General features: G+C 33.2%; 2 protein-coding genes across 3 annotated transcripts; one reads left to right on the top strand and one right to left on the bottom strand.

Annotated features, from left to right (window-relative positions):
* Nucleotides 1-201: 201 nt before the first annotated feature.
* Nucleotides 202-15,893, bottom strand: LOC123669123 (protein PALS2). 2 transcript variants are annotated; one of them, XM_045602757.1, is made up of 12 exons: nt 15,676-15,893; nt 11,590-11,690; nt 8,145-8,294; nt 7,797-7,997; nt 7,491-7,721; nt 7,311-7,409; nt 6,200-6,358; nt 5,597-5,807; nt 4,629-4,799; nt 4,058-4,203; nt 3,078-3,152; nt 202-378 (listed from the first exon to the last, which is right to left on the bottom strand). In XM_045602757.1, exons 1-12 carry the CDS (start codon nt 15,755-15,757, stop codon nt 202-204), a joined length of 1,803 nt encoding a protein of 600 aa, XP_045458713.1. In that variant the 5' UTR covers nt 15,758-15,893. The 2 variants fall into 2 exon arrangements, with proteins under 2 accessions (XP_045458713.1, XP_045458714.1); XM_045602758.1 differs by having other exon boundaries at nt 11,590-11,681.
* Nucleotides 15,894-19,934: 4,041 nt separating this feature from the next.
* LOC123669732 (uricase) lies at nt 19,935-23,357 on the top strand. Its single transcript, XM_045603323.1, has 5 exons — nt 19,935-19,957; nt 20,096-20,601; nt 20,703-20,826; nt 20,980-21,166; nt 22,729-23,357. The coding sequence occupies exons 1-5, from the start codon at nt 19,935-19,937 to the stop codon at nt 22,900-22,902; spliced, it is 1,014 nt and encodes a 337-aa protein (XP_045459279.1). The 3' UTR covers nt 22,903-23,357.
* The last annotated feature ends 86 nt before the right edge of the window (nt 23,358-23,443 follow it).

Genomic DNA, 23,443 nt, shown 5'->3' with positions numbered 1-23,443 from the left:
CAGATCTATGTATCGAGCACACACTCGTACTTAGTTGGAAGCGACCCTGACGATAATGACGTTATCACGATGCAGTAAGCCGACTTATATTTCGAGAGCTACAGTTTCGTTGTAAAGTAAGTCTATGGCTGGAGTACGAGTTGTAGAGCACAAACAGTTTCAATGCGGGTCGACGGCGTGATCGCTGGCTGTAAGCGGTGCTCAGTAGATCCAGGCGACGGGCACCCACTGGTGGTCGCTGGCGAGCGCGTGCAGCGCGTCCATGAGGCGCGCGTACGTGCTGTCCGCGTTGTTGTTGGTGAGCACCAGGTCGATGTACTTCTCGTACTGGCGCTGGATGCGGGCGCTGTCCTCTAGTGTCTGCTTCATGTCTTCCTCCTGTAACATCCGAGCATTCATTAAGCATGAGTTTCAACTTTGTATTTGATTATTTGAATTTGTATCTCATTTTTTACTTTCTGCTTCTTGTTTGTATTGGTTATTGGTGGAAACTTAACTGGTCTGTGCGATATATCTTTGTTATCTTTTATTATTTGTGTTATGTTGTACTGTTTGTTTCCCAAATACAAATAAATAAATAAGCAGAGAAGAGGGGTTTGGTCTCGACAGTCCACAACGAATTTTTGGGTCACACTTTTATATACATACTAGCTGACCTGACGAACTTGGTACCGACATATTAGTATAGGATCTCGATATAAAACGACCTTCAGCGAGATGTTTATTTGATGAAACGTATTTTATATTTATATTATTTAATTTGTCAATAAATATATTGCATATGGGTTGCCTAACAAATTTCAGTCCAGAATATGATCAATTAAATCATAATTTTTTTTTTTAATTTTCACCGGTTTTATTATTAGACAAATTCTATACCAATCAAAAGCATGAAGCCCATAGAATATGCAAACGTTAGGTTGCTTTTTTTTATGCCACTAGGTCGGCAAACAAGCGTACGACTCACCTGATGGTAAGTGATTACCGTAGCTTATAGACACCTGCAACACCAGAAGCATCGCAAGCGCGTTGCCGACCCAATCCCCCCAGGAGTTCCTTATTCTTTTCCTGTTACAAAACTCAGGTAGCCAGATATAAACAGGTATATCGATCGACGATACTACTACATTTTGCACCAGTATGATTATTGAATTAAAATTAAATGAAATTAAAGATTATTTCATCATGAACACGGTGTTATAGGGTTGCCTGTGAAAAATTTGTCCCGAATTCCGTTTGTCGAATTTTGAAAAATGAAATATTGCTGCGAGTGAATGTGTGCTACTGAGAGGTCCCAACCAACCATCCCATGCGATAGAATAATATGTAGTCTATATTTTATGTTGGTCAGGGTTTACATATCTACGCAAAATTTCAATAAATCGGCGCAATAGAAACCGTAAACTAGGCAATTGTAAGCCACTATTTGATGAGTTTGAACTGTTAACTGATTGTGAAAAGTAGATAACTATATTCTATTTTTTTGGTATAGTCCTAAATAGTAAACAAATATTGCGTACTTCCGACCACAGACAATAGAGTAATATTTATTGTAAGTATACTAAAGTGACACAAAGAGCAAATGAATGAATAATATTAATAAGCCATAGACGAAAGTAAAATTCATTTTATGTTCAAATATTTAACGCTAACATATTGCTACAATTGTTTCAAAACCTAATAATATATTGAATATTTTTTCTAAGAATTAGTAGAGGTACAGAATTACGAAAAAAAAAAAAAAAATATATATATTAATCGAGCATCGAGCATAAAAGGCAACAAATTTATATTTCGTTTATGTGAAATGGTCGGTAAAAAAGACGTCAAAAATAAAATTTACAACAAAATGTCCTATTTTCGCCTGTGTCTAGAAAAAAAGTTGATTCTATTAATATTATTGTCACATTATTTGTATTTATTATGATAAAAAACCTTGCACCGGCGGCACACTCTTTAACATCTAAAAAAAGGACTAATAACATTGTTCTCCACGAAGCTCTCATTGGGTAATCCTAAGTCTCATCCTAAAGTCTCAAAAAATTTTCCTATTAAATACAGTAAACTTTAATGCCATTGCTATGTGGTATACTTTAATATTATATGGGATAGCGTTAAAATATTTAGGGTGAAATTGATATTCAGAAATATTCATAATTTAAAATAAAACCTTTACAATATTTTACCATAAAAGTTTGACATTTGCAATATTTTGTAAGGATTTTTTTTGCACTCAACATAAAAAAAAAGAAAAAAAAAAACAATTAATAATAAAAAAATAAATTAATAACTAATCGCTTTACGGTAACATTATTTAACAAATTATAATTCTTGAAAATTTAAAATATACGTAAAGAACATGGCCTATTTTATCGCTCATGCTGTTCATTCACTTCTTATACTCATTCGGTTCTAAAAATATTATGACCTGATTATTATAAAATATATAAAAATATTATTTGCCTTTTAAAAAAATATATTGAAATGTCATATTCAAAAATATTAGTTATCTGTACGCTCGGAATTCGTATTTTAGTTGTTTTTATGTGTTTAAAATGATAAATTGATATTTGTTTTAGGTGAAATAAATAATAAATGGAGTTTTACAAATGTCCGTAAGCTAATGTGTTATGAAAGTGAGTGATAAACGCGGAAAAACGTGAATTACGATTGACAGGGTTTTGTTTACCAAATAAGAATTCCAAAAAAAAAAAAAAAAAAACGGAATATATCTAACATCATCTAAACTTCATGCAATCTATTCGTTTTCGGTTGGAAATCTTCTTATGTTAGAGAACTGGGACGTAACGGTTTTATGAACTTCAATTTATTTTCGTAGCATAATATATCGTGAAAAACATTGACTTCATCCATTCATCCATCAGCCCTTAGAAGTCCACTGCTGGACATAGGCTTCCCTTTAGGCTCGCCACTCCATTCGGTCCTGTGCCCTCTGAATCCACTTCCACTAGCGGCTTTTATTTATGTCGTCAATCCACCTGGTTGGAGGACGGCCAGTGCTTCTTTTGCCGAGACGTGTCATTGGCTTATTTATTATTAGAAATAAATATATTTACCTCATACAGCGATGCGAGCGATTCCAGAGTGCGCGCACGTCTCGAACTGTACCGGATGGAGCTCTGTCGGTCAAACTAAACGGCGCATGCGCAACCGTCACATACGCAATCATACTACTTTAAACATGCCATAAAACAAAATACACACAATTCTACAGACAAAATATATACGATAATTGCTTTAAATATAAGACTATTACAATAAAACAAATTTTTTTAACTACTAAATTATAATTATAAAACAGTAAATTCGATGCATGCTATTTATATGGAGCTTAATACAGACAATTCACATAGAAAATATTTCGTCAATAGCTAAAGTTCAGGATTAAATAGAACTCATTTTAACTCGGGAATAAACTTGACGACGCGTTAGCGCATTGATCATAGCAGTCGCTTAAGCTGGTGGCCGCGAGTTCGATCCCCGCACAAGGCAAACATTTGTATTGGCCATACAGACATTTGCTATGGTTTGGATGTTTGTGCTTGTGTAGTGGGTGTTTCCGAAACCCCGGCACGGGATTGAACCGTTACGTGTGAGGCGTTTATTTAATGACAAGAAATGTTCACACTGTCTGAGTGTCGTTTTTAACATGTAATTTTGCAGGAGAAACATTTTATAATCTGTTATCATTTTAGTGTCATAGTTTGTACACAGACTTGTTGCAAGTGGGCGGCATTAAGCTAAACCACTTATACTGGGTACTATTTCTAGACTAAAATAAAAAAGCCCAAATGTAATCTAAAAATATTAAAAAAAAAAAACTCTCTTATCTTAAACCGACCATCGACCGATACCGGTCTCGGTATGATTTGGTTGTTAAACATAACTTTTGTTTTGTCTAATCTCATACAGAGACCGACACGTCGGCCTAATATATATAATAGGTTTTCATTTTTATAACATCACTAAATAATTCCAATGCAAAATAAAAATGCTTCATATAGTAAGTTGTTATTTATAGCAAAGGGTTTTTTACCGTGAGGTTGCGGTTGGAGGCGTAGGTGAGGTTCCGTAACTGTTCGATGCCTGGCGCTGCGATCATTACAACATATGGTAGAAACTCGCTACTGTTGTGTAGGAGTTTGAGTGATTGCGGGGCGCAGTCCAGAACACACATTTTTCCTATGAAAAAAAAAAGCAAAAATAAAATATACAATATACATACCTATATATTGACAATTCTGACCGAGAAAACAACAACTTTTGCTAGGGAATTGTTACTTAAGGGAAAAAATATATAGATTATTATATGTATAGAAGGGCTAATTAATTTATTAAAATTTTATTTGTTAAATGAAGCTATTTGAATAAAGTAAGTTTACATTTCGATTTTTGTACAAATATTAAAATTTACTCTGACACTTAAAAAAGAATATACAATAAATATAATAGATTAGATAACAAAATATAATTTTTTCAGCATCTCTATTGTGTTATCAAGTTCTGAAGAACGCGTTTGAGTTTTGTAGATTAAACATAAATTTGACTAAACAATATCTAATACTTTTAAATAATATTTAATACTCAAACTAAAACAATTGTCTCACCTTCTTTAATGACAGCCCTTATAGAATCTAAGTGGGTTCCGTACAAGTGTCCGTTGTGTTCTCCATACTCCAGAAAGCGTCCCGCGTGCGCGTCCCGCTCCATCTCTTCGCGAGACACGAACCAGTATGAGGTACCGTTCTCTTCGAGCGGCCGGGGAGGACGAGATGTATCTAAACGTAAAGAAAATTGATTTGAGTTTGGCTAAAATGGTGTCACTCGAACTTAATTATATGAAAGAGTATGCTTAATTCATATATATTATAAAAATAAAACATTTTTAAAATAGGTCGCAATGGGAAGTATTGAGTATCTTCTTTAAAATTAGAACTAATACTGAGGAAGTACTTAAGTAGTGTCGTGTTACTGAGGTGAGTACAGTAGCAATACTTCTGGTATTGCAGGCGTTCACAGGCTATGGTATCCGCTTACCACCAGGCTGACCCTGCACTCGTAATTCCATGTTCAGTAACGAAACGTAACTGGTTATGAGAGAAAGAAAATGTTTGCTCGCACCTCTCTCTCTACCTTCATTGGCGTCGCTCGATCACACTTTACGTAACGCTCTCGCCACACATCCACAAACTTACTCGCCAAGTCGAGCGTGCGTAAAGAAGTAACTTATAGACATTTTTGAATATCATATCAAAAATTGACCGGTCCAGCGGGATTCGAACCCGCGTCTCGACTGACCGTGTCGGCGCTCTAGCCAATTAAGCTATGGAACGATGTACCCGCTAGAGCGAAATTTCTGATATGATGATTTTTACTTTCGGTTTAAGCGAACCGTGGCGCCGTCTATAGTGAGTTCTTTACAGAGACCCGTAACTATGCAAAGTTTCATATTACAATGAAAATCTTTGACAGGAGACGACACCGTGCTATTTTTAATATGTACGATTTTATTTTTGTGTTACCCACACACTAGTAAGTTATAGTTCAAAACAATAAGGGAACAGTAGACACTGACGCGGCACGACGGCGCCGAAGCGCGCGGGCTGGTCGTGCAGCAGGCGCGCCTTGAGCGTGCGGCGGCCCACGCCGCGCGTGCCCACGAGCGCCAGCACGCGCCGCAGGAAGGGCGGCGTGCGCGCCACCTCCTCGTACAGCGCCAGCTCCGCGCCCTCCAGCTGCACGCTCGACCGCGACTCGTACACGAACTTCTTTTTCTTTTTTGATATCTGAATTTTTTTGAAGTGACACATTAATTAAAAAAAAAAAGTTTGGAAATATCATAAATAAATAATTATTTAACTAAATTGTTAAAACCCTTTTTCTTCGCTTCGGCCTGTAATATCCCGCTGAATAAATAACACGCAGCTGCATTGCAGGTTGGCAGATATATTCCCTACTATTAGTAACGATCGCTATCAGGTGTACATGATAACGACCGGAAACGACAGCTTTACGTGCTCTCCGAGGCACGGTGGAGAGACCCACAAGGAATAATAACTAGACCAGAAATAAATATTTGTATAAACACAAATATCCACTCTGAGCGGGAATCGAACCCGCGACCGTCGGTGTGTTTAGTAAATATAATAATAGCTTCATACAAGTGAAATAAACTTACTCTTGCTCCACATATACTAATTTTGTGAACAAAATCAGCTTCTGGTGGTACATAGGCTTTCCGTCTCTCTTCTAATTCTGGCGACGGAATTAATCCTACTACTTCTGGTTTTTCAACGTGGCTTGCCTGCCACCAATTGGGATCTCTTCTATCGGACACCTAAAATATAAAATAAACATCAACTAATGAGTTATAAACAAAAAATAGCCAGGTCTGTTGGTGCCAATAGCAGTAATGCATTCTGCCTACAGGCTTGTGAATTTAATTTTTCATACCAATTCGGTGTATACAGTTATATGCATTAAATTCCCTGACTTTGAAACAGTTGACCATGGGTTTGTGCTAAACATATAATCTTATAGTACCTGGGTGATCGAGCTTAGCTCGGTATTTTTAGTAAATCGTGTTTTTTGGAAATCATATTTAAATACGAATTACATATTTATAAAATATGAATAATATTTTTTTAACGACAATAATAAAAAAATATAAAAAATCAAAAATAAAACGTTAAAAATAATAAATATAAAATATGAAAAGTATTTTTCGATTTTACCAATATAATAATAAAAAATATGAACTGACTGAACTGAAATAATAAAAAATAGAAAGTAATGAGTGCAATTAGAAAAAAAAAAGAAAAAAAACCTTAACCAATCTGAAAATTTGAGGATTTGAACCGTGGTCTTTACGGTCGATCGCAACCGGCCGATTTTCCACCTGAGCTATTACAACTTTATTGACAAGTGCGAAATTTACCTTAGTATTCTAACAATATTGTATCCATTTTTTCATTTTCTAAAAACTGGGATAAAACAACATTTTCTAAAAATGAATCCTAGCTAGATTTATTTATCTCCCTCGAAATTCCCTGCATACTAAATATAATGTTTTTTGCCATATATGTTATTAACCCCCTTAATCCCCCCCTCGCCTTATCGCCTTTAAAGGTATGAAAAATAGACGTTGGCCAATTCTCAGAACTACCAGATATGCAAACAAAATTTCATAAAAGTTGGTCCAGGTGTTTTGGAGAAGTATGATAAATAACATTGTGATACAGAGTAAAACAATCTCAATAAAATTAAAAAAAAAAAACACATTAACTTACTTGTAAAATATCACCTCTCTTAAATTCTAATCCAATCTCTTTACATGGCAATAAAGTATCTTCGGAGGGATTATAATCAAATAAAGCTCTCATGTAGCACTGAAACATATGAATAAAATTATTCAAATAAAGCTATAATAAGATAGACATAATTTTTATTTATTAAGTTTAGTAACTTACACTAAGTTTATTAGTTAATTGAGCATTTTTTTCTTTGAGATTTGGTCCAACTTTTAATGTTACTCTATCGTTTGGCTTTGAAACAGCTTCTTTCAACTGTTCTTCTGTATCTATTTGTACGCCATCAACCTCTAAGAGCACATCGCCTACACTAAGCAGTGCTTGTTTTGCGGCCGCACTGCCAGCAAGAATTCTAGCTACTATCAATTGACCATGTTCATCTGTTGTTACCTAAAAAGACAATTAAATGAGATTTTAATTGTTAAATACAGTTATTTCTATAAATAATTAACTATTCCTACTTACTGTCAAACCTAAAGGTTGTCCAGGCACTTTTCTAAGACCTACAACTTTAACTGTCTCCACTGGCATGTCTCCGTTTTCACCTGGACTTATATCTATACTTTCAGCAATGTCTTTCTGTTCTTCTTTCGAAGTTTTCTCATCTACTCCTGAACCACGCTCAAGCCAAATTTTCCCGATTTGGTCGTGTGCATCAATTAGGGCCTATTAACAAGAACATCCAATCGATCTTTACTATTCATTAAAACAAAAAAAAAATAACACTAGCAATCAACATTTCACTTGTCCTTACTTAATTATCAGTCTAGTAAAATGTAATTCAACTAATCATTGTTTTTACTAAATATTTACCTTAAAATGCACTCGGGAAAGTAATATAGCTAATTCAGCCTGTTCGATGGTCCGTATGTTGTTGCCACGATATTCACTCAGTGACTTTATTATGTTTACATTATCCAAGGAGACTGGCTTTACGAACAAATCTTCCTCCGAATCGATCGACTGTAACACCAAAGCGTTGCTTAACTAAAGTTTTACTTTAATTCACAAAAAAAGTATTTATCGTTTTTACTTGGAAAAATATTAAAAGAACGAAACAAAAACCCTGATGCTTAGGCGTGGCACTGGTTTATTTTAAATATTTGAATGAAAAGTTATATTTTATACACAATACACACCACGTAAATTTATAATATGATTTTAAATAATGGTAAATTAACAATAATTCTTTTAATTTTATATTTATTAATCAGTTGTAACGTATAATTTATCCATTTAAGAACACAACACAGTACACACCCACCTACTCGGTTTCTCATCGAGATTTTGTTTCCAGTTAGGTGTTTTTGTTAATATAGCACGAGAACTTGTTTTATACTCTATACAGTCCGCATAGAGTATAATATTTATTTTTCAATTAAACAGTATTTATGACACAGAATGACTATCAACGTTCTGTGTCAGTCAAAAGTGGCATTAAGTTAAAGATTAAAAATAGCATTTTCTAAATGTCAGAAAAATATTTTTTCAGTAAAACATTTTTACTACAGAACATTTCTGTTTTTTTTTTTTTTTTTTTTTATTAGAATTACAAAAATGAAAAAATAAACATAAAGGTTATTGAATTTAATACTCGATGCTGATTCACTTATTACGGTCACTTTTCTTCAACGTTTCTAACTTCATTGAGTTTGAAATTTGACCAAAACAACATACTAAACACGAATCTCATTGTGCCAGCTCTCTTAACTTCGCGGGGAAAATAATCTTTTTTACACTTGCACTACGCAGCAGTTGAGATTTCGCGCATGCATAGCAGTATTTATTTGAATATACCCATGTAAGTGTAATTATATTGAAGCGAAGTGCAATAATAGCAAGAGCTAGGTTTGGTTAAAATTTTTGATTTTTTTTTTTCAATAAACGAACAACAAGCAAATACAATAATTACGCACGAACGACGAACAATTGAATTAGCTACTTCTTCTTCTTTTACTTTGGGTCCCTGAAGGATTTGCCAATATCTGAGTGAAGCTTAGTTTACGTTATAAGAATTGTTAGGACAGAAAACTTTGCTTTGATTAGCTAAAACAATTGCAAAAAATTAATATCAGGCAGGGGCCTGGCCCGCCAAATTATGAGAGTTCATTCTTCCCTGACATATTGTTCTCATGTTGCCATCTTAAAAGGACCCCGCACAATTTGTATGAAAAATGGCTCTCGGCTAAATTGGCTGAAATTTTGCATAGGGGTAGTTTTCAATATGCTGATCAAAAGTCTCAAGGGGCACAAACACCCAAGTTCAACCCACGACCCTCTACAACCCCCCAAACCCCCCAAAATGCACTTTGCAATAATCGACTGCAGCTTTGCGAAGAGATAGGCACCAACATGCTTAACATAATTCTAAACTATAGCCCTCAAAATAGACCCCCGACTACCTACAGCTCGACCCCCCACTCCACCAACCCCCACACACCCTCCCTTAATTCACTTTGCAAGAATTAGCTTAAGTTTTTAAAAGAGATGGATATCAACATGCTGGTCGAAATTCTCAATCGACACCCCCCCCTAAAATCAACCCCGACCAACAACCCCACTTAAACCCCAACCACCCTAAAATTGAGTAAAGACTCGTGAATGTACCAACTGTAAAGCTATTCACAGAGAATACTGCTATTCTTAAAAATAATTTTCTTAGGGTCCGCAGAATACGGTGATTCAGCAGTCCTTTTCAGGATAGTAGACCCGATCTTCATCACTTTTGCGAACTTTAGTTCGTGTTCGCGAAGCAGTCCCTTCCAGTCTTAAACGAACTTTTTTACAAAAATACGGTGTTGCGTTTGTAATAGAGAATTCAACGTGGGACAGTTGACATTTATGAATGGTGATGGTAATGCTGATAAGCGTCAACTTGCGATTACTAAAAGGGATGATCATGGCCATTTACCCCTAGTTCTTAATGAAAATTCAAGACTTTGCATCAACTGCAACAGGTCAATAATAGATGAAATAACTTTAATTAATGACCATCCAAGCTGTTTGCGATTGAACGTTCTAATGCAAACAGCATCGCGTTCGTGTTCGCGTTATTTGTAACGAACAAAATAACATCCAGAGATTGTCTAAACAATGCAATTCGTAAAAAGAAATATTTTTGTGCCGGATAATGTTCGAAGTTGTGGTCATCATTTAGACAAGAATGGCTATCTCCTCAACCATATTCATTAGGGTTTGTTAAGTTCGCAAAAGTGACGAAGATCGGGTCTACTATCCTGAAAAGGACTGCTGAATCACCGTATTCTGCGGACCCTAAGAAAATTATTTTTAAGAATAGCAGTATTCTCTGTGAATAGCTTTACAGTTGGTACATTCACGAGTCTTTACTCAATTTTAGGGTGGTTGGGGTTTAAGTGGGGTTGTTGGTCGGGGTTGATTTTAGGGGGGGGGGGTCGATTGAGAATTTCGACCAGCATGTTGATATCCATCTCTTTTAAAAACTTAAGCTTATTATTGCAAAATGAATTAAGGGAGGGTGTGTGGGAGTTGGTGGGAGTGGGGGGTCGAGCCGTAGGTGGTCGGGGGTCTATTTTGAGGGGGTATAGTTTAGAATTATGTTAAGCATGTTAGTGCCTATCTCTTCGCAAAACTGCAGTCGATTATTGCAAAGTGCATTTTGGAGGGTTTGGGGGGTTGTAGAGGGTCGTGGGTTAAGCTTGGGGGTTTGTGCCTTGGGACTTTTAATCAGCATGTTGAAAACTAGCCCAGTGCAAAATTTCAGCCAATTTAGCCGAGAGCCATTTTCCATACAAATTGTGCGGGGTCCTTTCTTTACCAAGTCATAGTCCAGTTTACTCCACAGTCCACAGTCTTATAGACCGTGGTTTACTCAGACTATCTGACTATATTTTTAAAGGACCAAAAAGTTACGAGAACAGTATCTTCTGTTAAAGGTCATTCATGGTAATGTTTTAATACGAACTCAATGTTCTTAAGGCAGATTTTACAAGCAAATCTGCTCACTGATAACTTTTTGCTTTAAGATATTTTTCGTCTATTTTAATATACGTTTTAATGCAGTTTGTATATACGTGTCTAAAATTTTATTAAGTGATTAAGAATACAGTTTGATTAATTAATTTAACCTCAGCTCTGTTTTGTTATTATAATAATAATTTTCTGATTCGCATGTAGTTGTAAAATTATCATTATAATGATAGCGCAACAAATTTGATTTTTTTTAAATAATTTGTACATCTACAAGATCATAATTTTATTCTTGACCACATATACTTACTCCATACTTTCTAGCAAAATCCGGACTTTCAACAATACTTTTTAGAAATATAACTTCATGATTTGAAAGATCTTCTTTTGCTTGTGGTTCTTCTTGTATTTCTGTAATAACAAAAATATATGTATATATATATATTATGTAGATTTCTTATATACAAATATTAAGTATACATAAAAAAAAATTCTTTTTATTTAAGAGTGGGTACAAATACAAGTAGGACGGATATTGACTATATAAATATATAAACGCTTCACACTCAATGCCCCAAACTAGGATTTACTTCTATGTTCTGGGTCCAGAAGCATACATATTAAATTCTTAGATATATAATGTAAGCGTGAAAGCGTGAAGATATCCATGTGAATGCAGGGTTTGAACATTAATATTACACAAATTTTTAAAAAATGTCATAAATTATTTTTGACTAGTCTGTTAATTGAGATCGAAAAATAGAAAGTCGAAACAGTCAATTGATCTATTATATAGTTTAGTGATCACGGTCAGTGCCATTTGTAGCGTACATGATAGAAATGTATGATTGATGCCCTATAACTATAGTTAAGTCGAGGTTATACCTCGACGTGAAAAATTAGAAGCAAAAGTTTGCGACGTCTTGAAAAGTTTCAAACAGTAAAAGAGAAAAAAGTAAAGTCAAAGAGAAAGTCCATTTCAATTTATAGGGTGACCAACAGAAATTGTGATTCATTTTCGTATATATATGAATAAGGAACAAATATAGTAATTTAAAATTTTATATTGAAAATTCGATTACTTTTAATTCACAATGTAAAAAAATTAATGTTAAAATTTTTTATTCGCTTAAAAATATAAAGTTCATCGCGCCTCCAGATTTTTAGCCCCTTGAGGTCGGTGCCCCTGTTTAATGATCCGGTTGCTGGAAGATAGAAATGGCGATTACGATTTGTTACTACTTAGATACGGCAGTAAATAGGCATTAGGTACTGAATTTAAAAAATGTAAGTAAATGATTTTTCTAGTTAACAGAAAAATATTACTAAAGAGGTGTCTGAAACACGTAGGTTTTTTTTTTCTTTCACTGAGGGGCAAATGGTAATATACCTATTAATAAATAATTTTGTGCTATAAACAAGTTTTCTGAAAGGAAATCGTTTGCAGTTATACCTGAAACACTAAAACAAAAATGGAAACCATTACGAAAACAATTAAACGGTATAAATATAGGTAAATATAAATATTGCCAGAACATAACGATTAGGCGCTACGCACTGGCAATCGTGAGCTCTCATCCTGTTTGTGACAAATGTTGTTTTTCAAAATTTTATCAGATTATAACTGTATTTAAGAATAATATTCTGAAGACTTCCGTTTACTTTTTTTATAAAAAACATACGTGATTTTTGGGTATTGGGGGCGAGGACATTTAGATTTCTTTCCAGAGGTTTTAGACGTCAATATATATCACCAAAGGGAAGTTGGGGTTAAAAAGTTGCTAAAAATATCACGTAATTAATAGATGAAATAAAAAAAAGTGGATTGAATTATCCCATAATCGCATCTCCCTTTTTGTAGCTATCCGTGTTATTATGTGGAATTTAACAAGTAGTTATTGTTCAGTTCGCAGAGTTATAAAATTAATAAATTTTTAAAATAAAACTAGCCTAAGTTACTCCTTATTACATCAGCTATCGGCCAGTGAAAGTCACTTCAACATTGGTCCAGCTGTTTCAGAGATTAGTCAGAACAAACAGACAGAAAGACAGAGAGGCAAAAATTGTAAACAAATTATTTTGGTTTATGTACAGTGTATCATCTACATGCATTTAGTAAAAAGCGGTTATTTCAATATTGCAAACAGACACTCCAATTTTATTTCATTGTAGGTATAGAGTATAGATTAAAGTAGTAATATTATCTCTCAAGCGAGTTCAAATGTCTTTTTTGTAAACTCCGTGATTATATTACTGTAACAAACGACTATGCTTATTAGCTTTATATGTATTCTAGCCATTGCCCGCGGCTCCGCTCGCCTAGAAATCGATAATATTTACAAAGAGGGGCAAAAGTAGTGTATAATTATTATATCACAATAATTTAGGATACCATAAATGGTTCATGTTTACAAAGATATCCTAAATTTTAAGAAGTAATGGTTGGTTCTGAGTTCTTTCACTAAGATAAGGACTCAGAAGTTTTAGTGCGGTATTTTTAATGCCATAGTGACTGAGTTTCCTGTTTAATGTATTATGATGAACACACTTAAATGCTTTGGATAAATCACAGAATACACCTAAAGCATCACGTGACTCCTCCCTTGCATTGACTATCGAAGTAAAAGCGCAACACATTATTTGTGGGGCATCCTATAGTGAAGCCGAATTGCTTATTATGTAAAAGTTTATTTCATGTACAATGATTTACAAGCTGACCGAGGCTCACTTTTTCAAATAGTTTATAGGCAGAAAATTTAAATAGTGATCAATAAAAATGAATGAAGTAGAAAAAAAGATAACGGGCGAATTGAAACGGAACTCAACAAATACCTACTAGCCAGGTAATTTTCAAAAATATTGGCTTGAGTATTTACGATAGAATAGTCCGTAAATATTTCGAGTTGCCTGGAGATGGATTAAAGCTATCCGGCTTCTTAATGGAAATATTTTTTGTAGATCATGAATTATTATTTGTCCTTATTTTGTCTAGCGTAAAATTTCGAATCATTTTTGATATATGTTTCAGCGTAAATGTAAACATTATGTGATAAACTAAAACTCCCTAGGAAACTACTTTATAAGTACTCCATTTACTGTTTTCATAACTATAATGGCACTGATATTAAATATTAAACAGTACGTACTATAATTTTTTATAACAAGTAAATTTGTACTTGTTATAAAAAAATGTACTAAGTCTTGTTACACGATTCATCATTTTTCCTACTAAATATATGGAGTAGCCCGACTGAGGTAGTACCTCGACCTTACAGAAGATCACAGCTAAATATTACTGCATTCAAGCAGTGTTGTGTTCCTGTAGGTGAGTAAGGTAACCAGAGCTGGGGAGAATTGGAGATAAGGTCGGCAACGCGCTTGCGATGCTTCTGGTGTTGCAGACGTCTATAAGTTACGGTAATCGTTTACCATCAGGTGAGCCGTAAATTTGTTTGCCGACCTAGTTATATAAAAAAAAAAAACTGACGAAACTTATTTGCATATGCAGTTTTAACAGAATAATTGTGTTTGCAGGCAAACAAAGAAAAACCGAAAACGACGGAGTTATCCCCGAACATACATTAAAAAAAATATATACGGTCGAATTGAGTAACCTCCTCCTTTTTTTGAAGTGGTTAAAAATAAAATAGAACTACACAGTTTTTATTAACAATAAAAAAATAAGAATATCCATCAAGATATATTAACGGAGATTACGGTCTGTTCTTAAATGAAATGGCCGTTACTTTTAATTAATTACAATGTTTTTTTTCAATATTTCAATGCTGTAGAATATAATTAAGTAGATATAAAAGCTGACTATGTTAGACTTTCGGCCCTGGTCTTGGGCCTCGTGTGCTATGGTAAAGAAGAAACTGTGGTAACAGTTCCAGTAAATCATCTGAATTACTTCTAATAAAATTAACAGCATCACTGAATGGCGGAGATAAGGGAGATTCAGTGTACTTCTAGTAACTAGAATTTATTGTACATAAGAATATTTGTAATAATTAATAGTTATCGGTTATATATTATTTCTCAAGACTAGAAAAATGTTTTTATTTTTTATTTTTAGTTCTATGTTTTGTACTGTTACAATTTCATTTCGTTGACACAATGAAAACTAAATCATATTATCGCAAAATTTTGCAAATGATTCGGTTAAATGATTTTGTTGCACCAGACTAAAATATTATATCAATAGTTAGTGAATACATAAGAGAGTATGCGCAAACGTTTTATTGAGGATCTGCAGACGTCTGGTATGTAACGTGTTTGACATTACATAAAATTCAATATGGATCTTTGTACAGAATAAATTACGTTTGAGTTATAATTTGTATCATATCGGTTTTGAGGTTAAGTTTATTCACACGTCGTTTTGCAAACAACTCACCGTCATCGGGAGCTTTATTGCTGACGCAGTCTCTGAATCCTCGCCAGTTAACAGTGTAACGTCCACTACGGCGCACCATCATTTGGAACAGTAAGGTGCAACAGTACGTAACACGAAAGATTCACCGTGCAGGTCGTGACATGACCCGAAGCTGGTGCAGGCGTGCGCGACACTCGCGGTTGCGTAGAGACGTCACGCGGCCGCGCCGTCAGCTGGGCGAGCGAGCCGCGTCACAGCGCCGCCCGCCCTCGCGCCTGCGCACTACGTTCACCACACAGCACTAGTACTGTCCACCATCATATCGATACGTTTATTTTTAAATTAAGTACTTATATAATCTGTGTGTGTTCCAGGTACGATTAATACTTCATTTAGAAATAACTTTTTTGTGTTATTAGAATAAACGAAATTTAAGTAAGTACTACTTATGCATCAGTTTTTATAACGATGGTTTTAAGCTTTCTCATATATACCCTGTAGGTGGGGGACAGGTAGATCATTAAGTATACAATGTAATAAAATCTGTATGTGTACGTATGAGTGTGTCAATAAAAAAAAAAATATATATATATATATATATATAATATATAAATATAATATATATATATATATATATATATATATATAACAAAAAAAATCGAACGTCGGACCACGTCCTAGTTTTACTAGGCAGTTACAAAACTGTCGATATGTAGTTTTAATGATAAATATTATAATGCATGTTTAACAAAAGGCATAGACAATAGGAATTTTGAGCCAAAAAGTCGTAGTTTAACGAACAAAACTAAATGTAAGTATTTTATTACACTTTTACGTATTGACAATATAAATTATGACTTTTTATAAGATAAATTTATTTAAATTTTTGTTGTCGATAAAGACATTCGATAAAACGTTTTTCGTAACTTAAAAGCTTAAACATGACCGCCCGCCTCGCGCCCGCCACTGCCCGGCCCCGATGTTTCGCAACTATACGCTACTCAGCTTCCTAGTCGCGACGGTATGAGAAAATAAGCGCATGAATAACAATATTCTTATTATTTCAATGTTAATAATTCCAAACACACTGTTCTTTTCTCTCTTATAAATATTTACATACGAGTATGTGTAAATATAAATCACTAAAATATTAAGATAATATATTTATCTACAACATGAAAGTTTTATTTATAAAATGCAATAACTCTCATAAATTGCTAAAGCGCCTACTTTTAAAGTATTCTAAGAACTTTTATTTATTGACCGTAAAAATCTCGATAGGCATACAAGTAAGAAATTTATGTTTTGTTTTACATTTTAAAAAGATGTTTGGGTATTTTTTACAGTTTATTTTCATTCATGATGTTAAGCTTTTATTATTTAAACATCAATATGTAGTAGCATTTTTATTATAATATACTGAACCGGCAACACGAAAAATACATTTAATTCTATTCAATTCTATATTATAGATCTTTGTAACACAGTATATAAAATGTTTAAATGTCTGTATAATCTAAGTAATTACGTAAGCTTTTTTGGGTATTGAATGTGATATATATATTTCTTAGTAATAAAGATATAGGCCTAGTCTTTACATATTACAGTTAAGAGAAATGTATAGTTTTTCAGTCAATTTGGAATATTTGATATTGCGCGTATGTTTCCTCGTATCATAATTTAAAATAAACGAAACGTTACGCAGACGGCTATAAAGTATCCGTAGTTAGAATTCCTACTTGTCGTAAAATATATTCGTAGTAGGTATTTTATTATTATAAGGTCAGCAAATATAAAATATCGTAAAAAATTACGACATGACTGTAAAAACTGCACGCCACTTATATTAGACTATTACATAAAATTTGAAATTTATATCTACATTTATAATATTTGAAAGCTTATTTATGAAACAAGAAATAAAAAGCGATCAATGATCAAGGATCGAGTTCTTATTTCTATGTTCTCTTTGATAATCCCTATACTATACACATTTGTATGTGACAAATTTTTGTATAAAAAATAAATCTATGCTTAACAGCAGGATTCGTTTAATTTACACGAGTCAATAAAAATTTGATAAGTATTGTTGTTTTAAGACAGTAATTAGTCGGTATTGAGAAGATAAAGAATTTAAAATGACGTCGTCGCTCCTCATTATTTTGTTTCTTAGTAATAATAAAAGTATATTGTTTTAATTGTTGCTAAGATCAAATGTACGAGTAATTTATATAAGATCAAGGTCAATATTTAAATTATGCTTTATAGTAACAACTTATAAATTTAGTTGACGTCGACGTATAATTTAGTTGAACTTGAATACAAGACTCTTTGTCTTAAGAAGCTGAATGAAAACAGACTTCGCCAAATCTCACGATAATTTCCTTACGAGTATTTTACTTTATAGCCAATTACGAGATTAAATACTGACAACATAAAAGCTTAGCAGTAGTAGCCCATATTTGAATCTATGACCGATCCCGTGTTAACTTCAAGAAAATTAATACTAATATATTAGAGAAATGTATCTTTGTCTAGAGTCATACAAATAAAAATTTGTACGTTTAATAAGATTGTTTTTGAATCGGATTCTATTTTAGGCTAAAGATATGGTGAAATAAAAACACGTGTTTATCTTAGTACTGACTTATCTTGTTTGTTAAACTAATTTATTTAATAAATAAAATGTTACCATTAATACATCAAAATCTCAGTCAACCAAAGTGATCAATCCGTTGTCTCGAAAACGAATAAAACAAAAGAACGCCCTTGCTTTAAAGATTAAGGGATACGCAATGTACATTTAGTAATTTAATCATTTTCTTACATAGATCTAGCGACCCGCCCCGGCTTGGTACGGGTGCAATGCTGATACTAAATATAAAATATAAAATAAAATAAATAGAATATATAATATATGCGCAAAAAAATGTGTTTATTTACGACATCACATTAGAAAAATCAAAAACTATCAGTGTTCCTCTACTATTTTACGTACTTATGTATTATACGTATAAACCTTCCTCTGTAATCACTCCATTTACTAAAGAGAGCTGCATCAAAATCCGTTGCGCATTTTTTAAAGATCTAAGCACACAGACAGCGGGAAGCGACTTTGTTTTATACTATGTAGTGATATAACGTTTTTAAAAAAGGAGGTTACTCAATTCGACTGTAAATATATATGTATATATATATTTTTTGTATATTTGGGGATAACTTTGTCGTTTATAAACCGATTTTGATAATTCTGTTTTGTTCGAAATGAGATATCCCTGGTGTGGTACCATGATAAGGAAACTAGGATCTGATGATGGGAGCCCAGAGAAATCGAGGGAAACTCTCGAAAATCTGCATAACTTTTTACTGAGTAACGATTTTAATGATTTTTAATTTAATTGGATCTGATTACAACTTTTGGAGTAATCTTTGGTAATGCGTATTTACTTGACTATTTTTTCGTCCACCCACGTTGTATTAATTACTTATCGATATAATTGAAGTTTTTTTCGTTTGCCTGCAAACACAATTATTAATATATAAAGGTAAAACGACATCAAAACTTTTTCATCCAAAACTATGTTTCGGAACAGTTTAATAATTTACCATATCTTAAACATTTAGATATAATTAAATGAAAAGAAGATAGATTTATCATAGGAATATTAACAGTCTGTATATATTTATGACTAGCCCGTTGGCACAGTTTGTAGTAGCCTTTCTTTCTGCTTCGCGGGTTCTGGGTTCGATTCCGCCTGAGACTGGGTGTAATATTTATATTTATATATGTATTATTTCCATGTATATTTAAATTTTTTTTTAGCTATATCAGTCAGTTGTTACCTATAAATTAAGTTACTTATCTTAGAAACCGACGACTGTTTGTGAATGTTATAAGATATTTATTTGTAAGACATTAATTTATAATTTTCTGTTTGCTTTAAAAACTATTTTCTCTATTTAGTAAACTATCACATCTTTTTCATTTTCTTTTAAATACGCGTGTAAATAAAAGGAAATTTGAATGAAAAACCATAGTTGTTGTTTATTTACAATTCCTTTTGATAACGTTATATTGCTCTGTATTTGATAAATAAAATTAATGTGAATACCGATAAGGTCCAGTTTGCGCATTAGGCGCGTGCTCGTCAGTGATAACGAGGGTCACAGGGTACCTTTATAAATTCGCTACTGAGTTCCAATTATGACAGTCTCTTCTTGAGTAAATGAGCCGGCGCTGTTTCTTACATACGCTTAAAATAAAGTAAAAAATTAAAATCATGCCGTGGACTAGCACGAACAGGTATTATGCTTTTACATTTAAAAAAATATAATTTATTACTACCATAAAAATATATGATAATATGTGATATAAAATTTAAAGCGAAGACGTGTGAAAAAATCATCTAATAATATTTCTTTCTTAATTTTAATATTTCAGAATTTACGCGAAACCCTCAAACACAAGCGCAGGCGAAGGTGGTCCGTATTCCTTGACGGGCCCCAGATCCGCCACTACGGCCGCTGAGGACACAGGGGGCCGGTTTGAATTAAGCGATCACGGTTATGGAAAAAGTTCCGTTAAGCTCTTGCATGTGCATCGTGACGGAAATTATCATGTAATCCGAGAATTTGAAGTGTCCACAGAATTAAAACTTGTAAGTGAATCTGCATACATTGCTGGCGATAATAAGGAAGTTGTCGCCACTGACTCACAGAAGAACACCGTTTACTTGCTTGCTAAGAAGCATGGAATTAAGACTCCTGAAGAGTTTGGTGCAGTTGTTGTGAATCATTTCTTATATACATATCGGCAAATCGTAGAAGCAAAGTGCCACATTATTGAATATCCCTGGGAAAGACTGCAAGCGGGTATACCACACAATCATGCTTTCGTTTTTGCGCCGACAGCGACACGATGGTGTGAAGTTTCCCAAGCACGACACGGTAAGTTCTTTTAAATTATTTTGAGAACAATTAGATAATTTTGGTCTTTACAATAACAGCAGTTTTACTGTATTATATATTTATGTTTATGCTTTCTGCAGAGGCTGTCATTGTAAAATCAGGTTTGAGAGATTTACGTGTTTTAAAGACGACACAGTCCTCTTTCGTTGACTTCGTACAAGACGAGTATACCACGCTAACAGATGCTCCAGAAAGAATATTCAGGTATTTAAAAAATCTCTTTGCTATTTCTCTTCGTTTTAGGAAAACATAAGGCAAAAATTTGAATGATAAATTCTTAAAATCATTTACAAAATATAGCTCTAATGTTAAACTATGTAGCTATATAATCTTCTTCTACCTTTTCTTATTTTATAGTACGATAGTGGAAGCAGAATGGACCTACGATAATATGAAATCAGCAGATTTTGACAATGCTTGGTTGACCGTGAAAGATGCTATATTGGAAAAGTTTGCTGGACCACCTGATACGGGGGTTTATTCACCATCAGTACAACACACACTTTACCAAGCTGAGAAAACCGTCCTAGAAAAAGTTTCCGAGGTAAGTTCCATATTTTTGTCGCAAAGGATAAAAAATATATTAGGTATGTACCTACCATATTTTACACGAATGGTACAAAAATATTTAAAAACAGTTGAGAAAAATAATTTAAAAAGAAAATTTATTAGCTTATTATTGTAAAATGATGTTTGAAAAGTGCTCAAAATAAAAATCACAGACAGCTTTATTTAAATAGGCCCAAGAGCACTTTCGAATTGTCATTTTACAAATTAAACTTTTAAAAATAAATTATTACTAGCTGACTCGGCAAACGTTGTCTTGCCACTAAACGCTATTTAAAAATAGGGGTTGATGGTAGAGGGTTGAAAATTTAGGGTTGTATGTATTTTTTAATGTTGTATCATAAAAAAATAGAAATTAAAAATTTTATCTAAAAAATAAAAAAATAAAATTTAGGGGTGGACTAACCCTAACATTTAGGGGGATGAAAAATAGATGTTGGCCGATTCTCATAGATACCGGATAAGCACAAAAAATTTCATCAAAATCGGTCAAGCCGTTTCGGAGGAGTATGGCAACGAAAACTGTGACACGAGAATTTTATATATTAGATTTTTGTACAAGTAAAGCTACGACCGATTCGGAATGTAGATTATGCAGAGGAGAATCGGCAAGAAACTCCGCAGTTACTCTTTTGATAATAACAATATATAAACTGTGTTTTAGTCCAAAATTAGTAACATCTTGAATGAAATACAGCGTCACTAAGTCCACACATCTTTATCAACTATGTAATCCTGCACCGAATAATAAGCTTTATCTATTAATTTTTTTATAAAAACTTTTAATTGCTATTTAAGCATACTTAAAAAAATAATTGATTCTGATTTGAAGGAAGAAAATAAATCTTAAAACGCTAGTGTATCAAGTTACGTCAAGATACATATTTAATATACTTGCATATTTTCCCTGCAAATATGTAATAGACAATTGTTTGATATTAAAATGTAAAAGAAATAGAAAATAGGTTATTTTTCTTACATACGAAGACGTTTATAGACAGATCTGTGTTTAAACAAGTCTACAATAATATGCGATATAAGTGTTTATGTACTTGATTATGTGCTGAGGTTATCTCGGTGATTGTTGTTCAGCTCTGTGTGATTTTTGAGAGAACTACTAAATTATTAATTAATTTAACGATTTCACGTGTCATATTTAATTTTTAAAATACTATGTTTCCTTAAATTTAAGTTTTGTGTAGGCTACAAATTTTTAATTTCTAGGCTTTTAATCACATAAATATATGTAAGTTGCTCAGCAGTAGGATTACTTTTCATAAATTCTGTATATAGTTGTTAGCGATCGTGATACGAGGCCACACCGTTCCTAGTTATCAGTCACGTGAGGAGCGGCTCTAGGTCTCTCGTCGTGTCAAAGTTTATCTGTAACTTCTTTAAAGTAATCGTCATAAATATTTTTGTACAATATTAGATTAAGAATACGCGTTCTTAATGTCATACAATTTATCATTAGCGTTCTTATTAATTACTTCATACAGTCATATATAAAAATTAATTTAATTTCTTTCCTTATTACAGATCACTTGGATTAAAATGACAATGCCGAACAAACATTATCTAAATATCGACGTTTCCAAATTCCCCGCGAACGTCACGAAAGGCGACCCTCGGCATTACATTTACCAGCCCATCGACAAACCGGCGGGTCTCATCTACGCGCAGCTTCGCAGACGTCCTAAAAGTCACTTGTGACCTTGAGTGCACTAGACTGCCAATATCAGTCTGCCTCAGGACTAAGATAGAAATATTATCATAGAATATACTACAACTTGTTGCGGATTTTGATTGTCCAGCAATTAATTTTCTTTTGTGTTTCTGTTGAATATTGTTGACGTTAATATTATTCTCAATTAAACAATTTAACAATTCCTTATACTAGAGGTCATACATGTAAACTTTGTGTAATGAAATAAGTTTTTATATATATATATTTTTTTTAGTACTCTCATAAAGTTTTAAAATTGTTTCTTGTCAACTTAACTAAGAAGCACATGAGGCTATAAAAATCTAGTCAAGATGAAATCTCAGCGATGTGCTTTTAGACAGTAGAAATAAAATATTTTTACAATGATGACATGCTGAAATCATGTTTTTAGTACAATTACGATATTAAATACTATATTAATAAAGTGAATAAGTATTAAAAATTGTTATATTATTTATTTCTTTATTAAGTAGAAATTTAACCAAGCTCTACTCCTTAATTTACAGTAAAGTACAATAATAGTAATAA

Source organism: Melitaea cinxia, chromosome 3, assembly GCF_905220565.1.
Source record: "Melitaea cinxia chromosome 3, ilMelCinx1.1, whole genome shotgun sequence".
Taxonomy (NCBI): domain Eukaryota; kingdom Metazoa; phylum Arthropoda; class Insecta; order Lepidoptera; family Nymphalidae; genus Melitaea; species Melitaea cinxia.
This window is presented reverse-complemented; position numbering and strand designations above follow the sequence as displayed.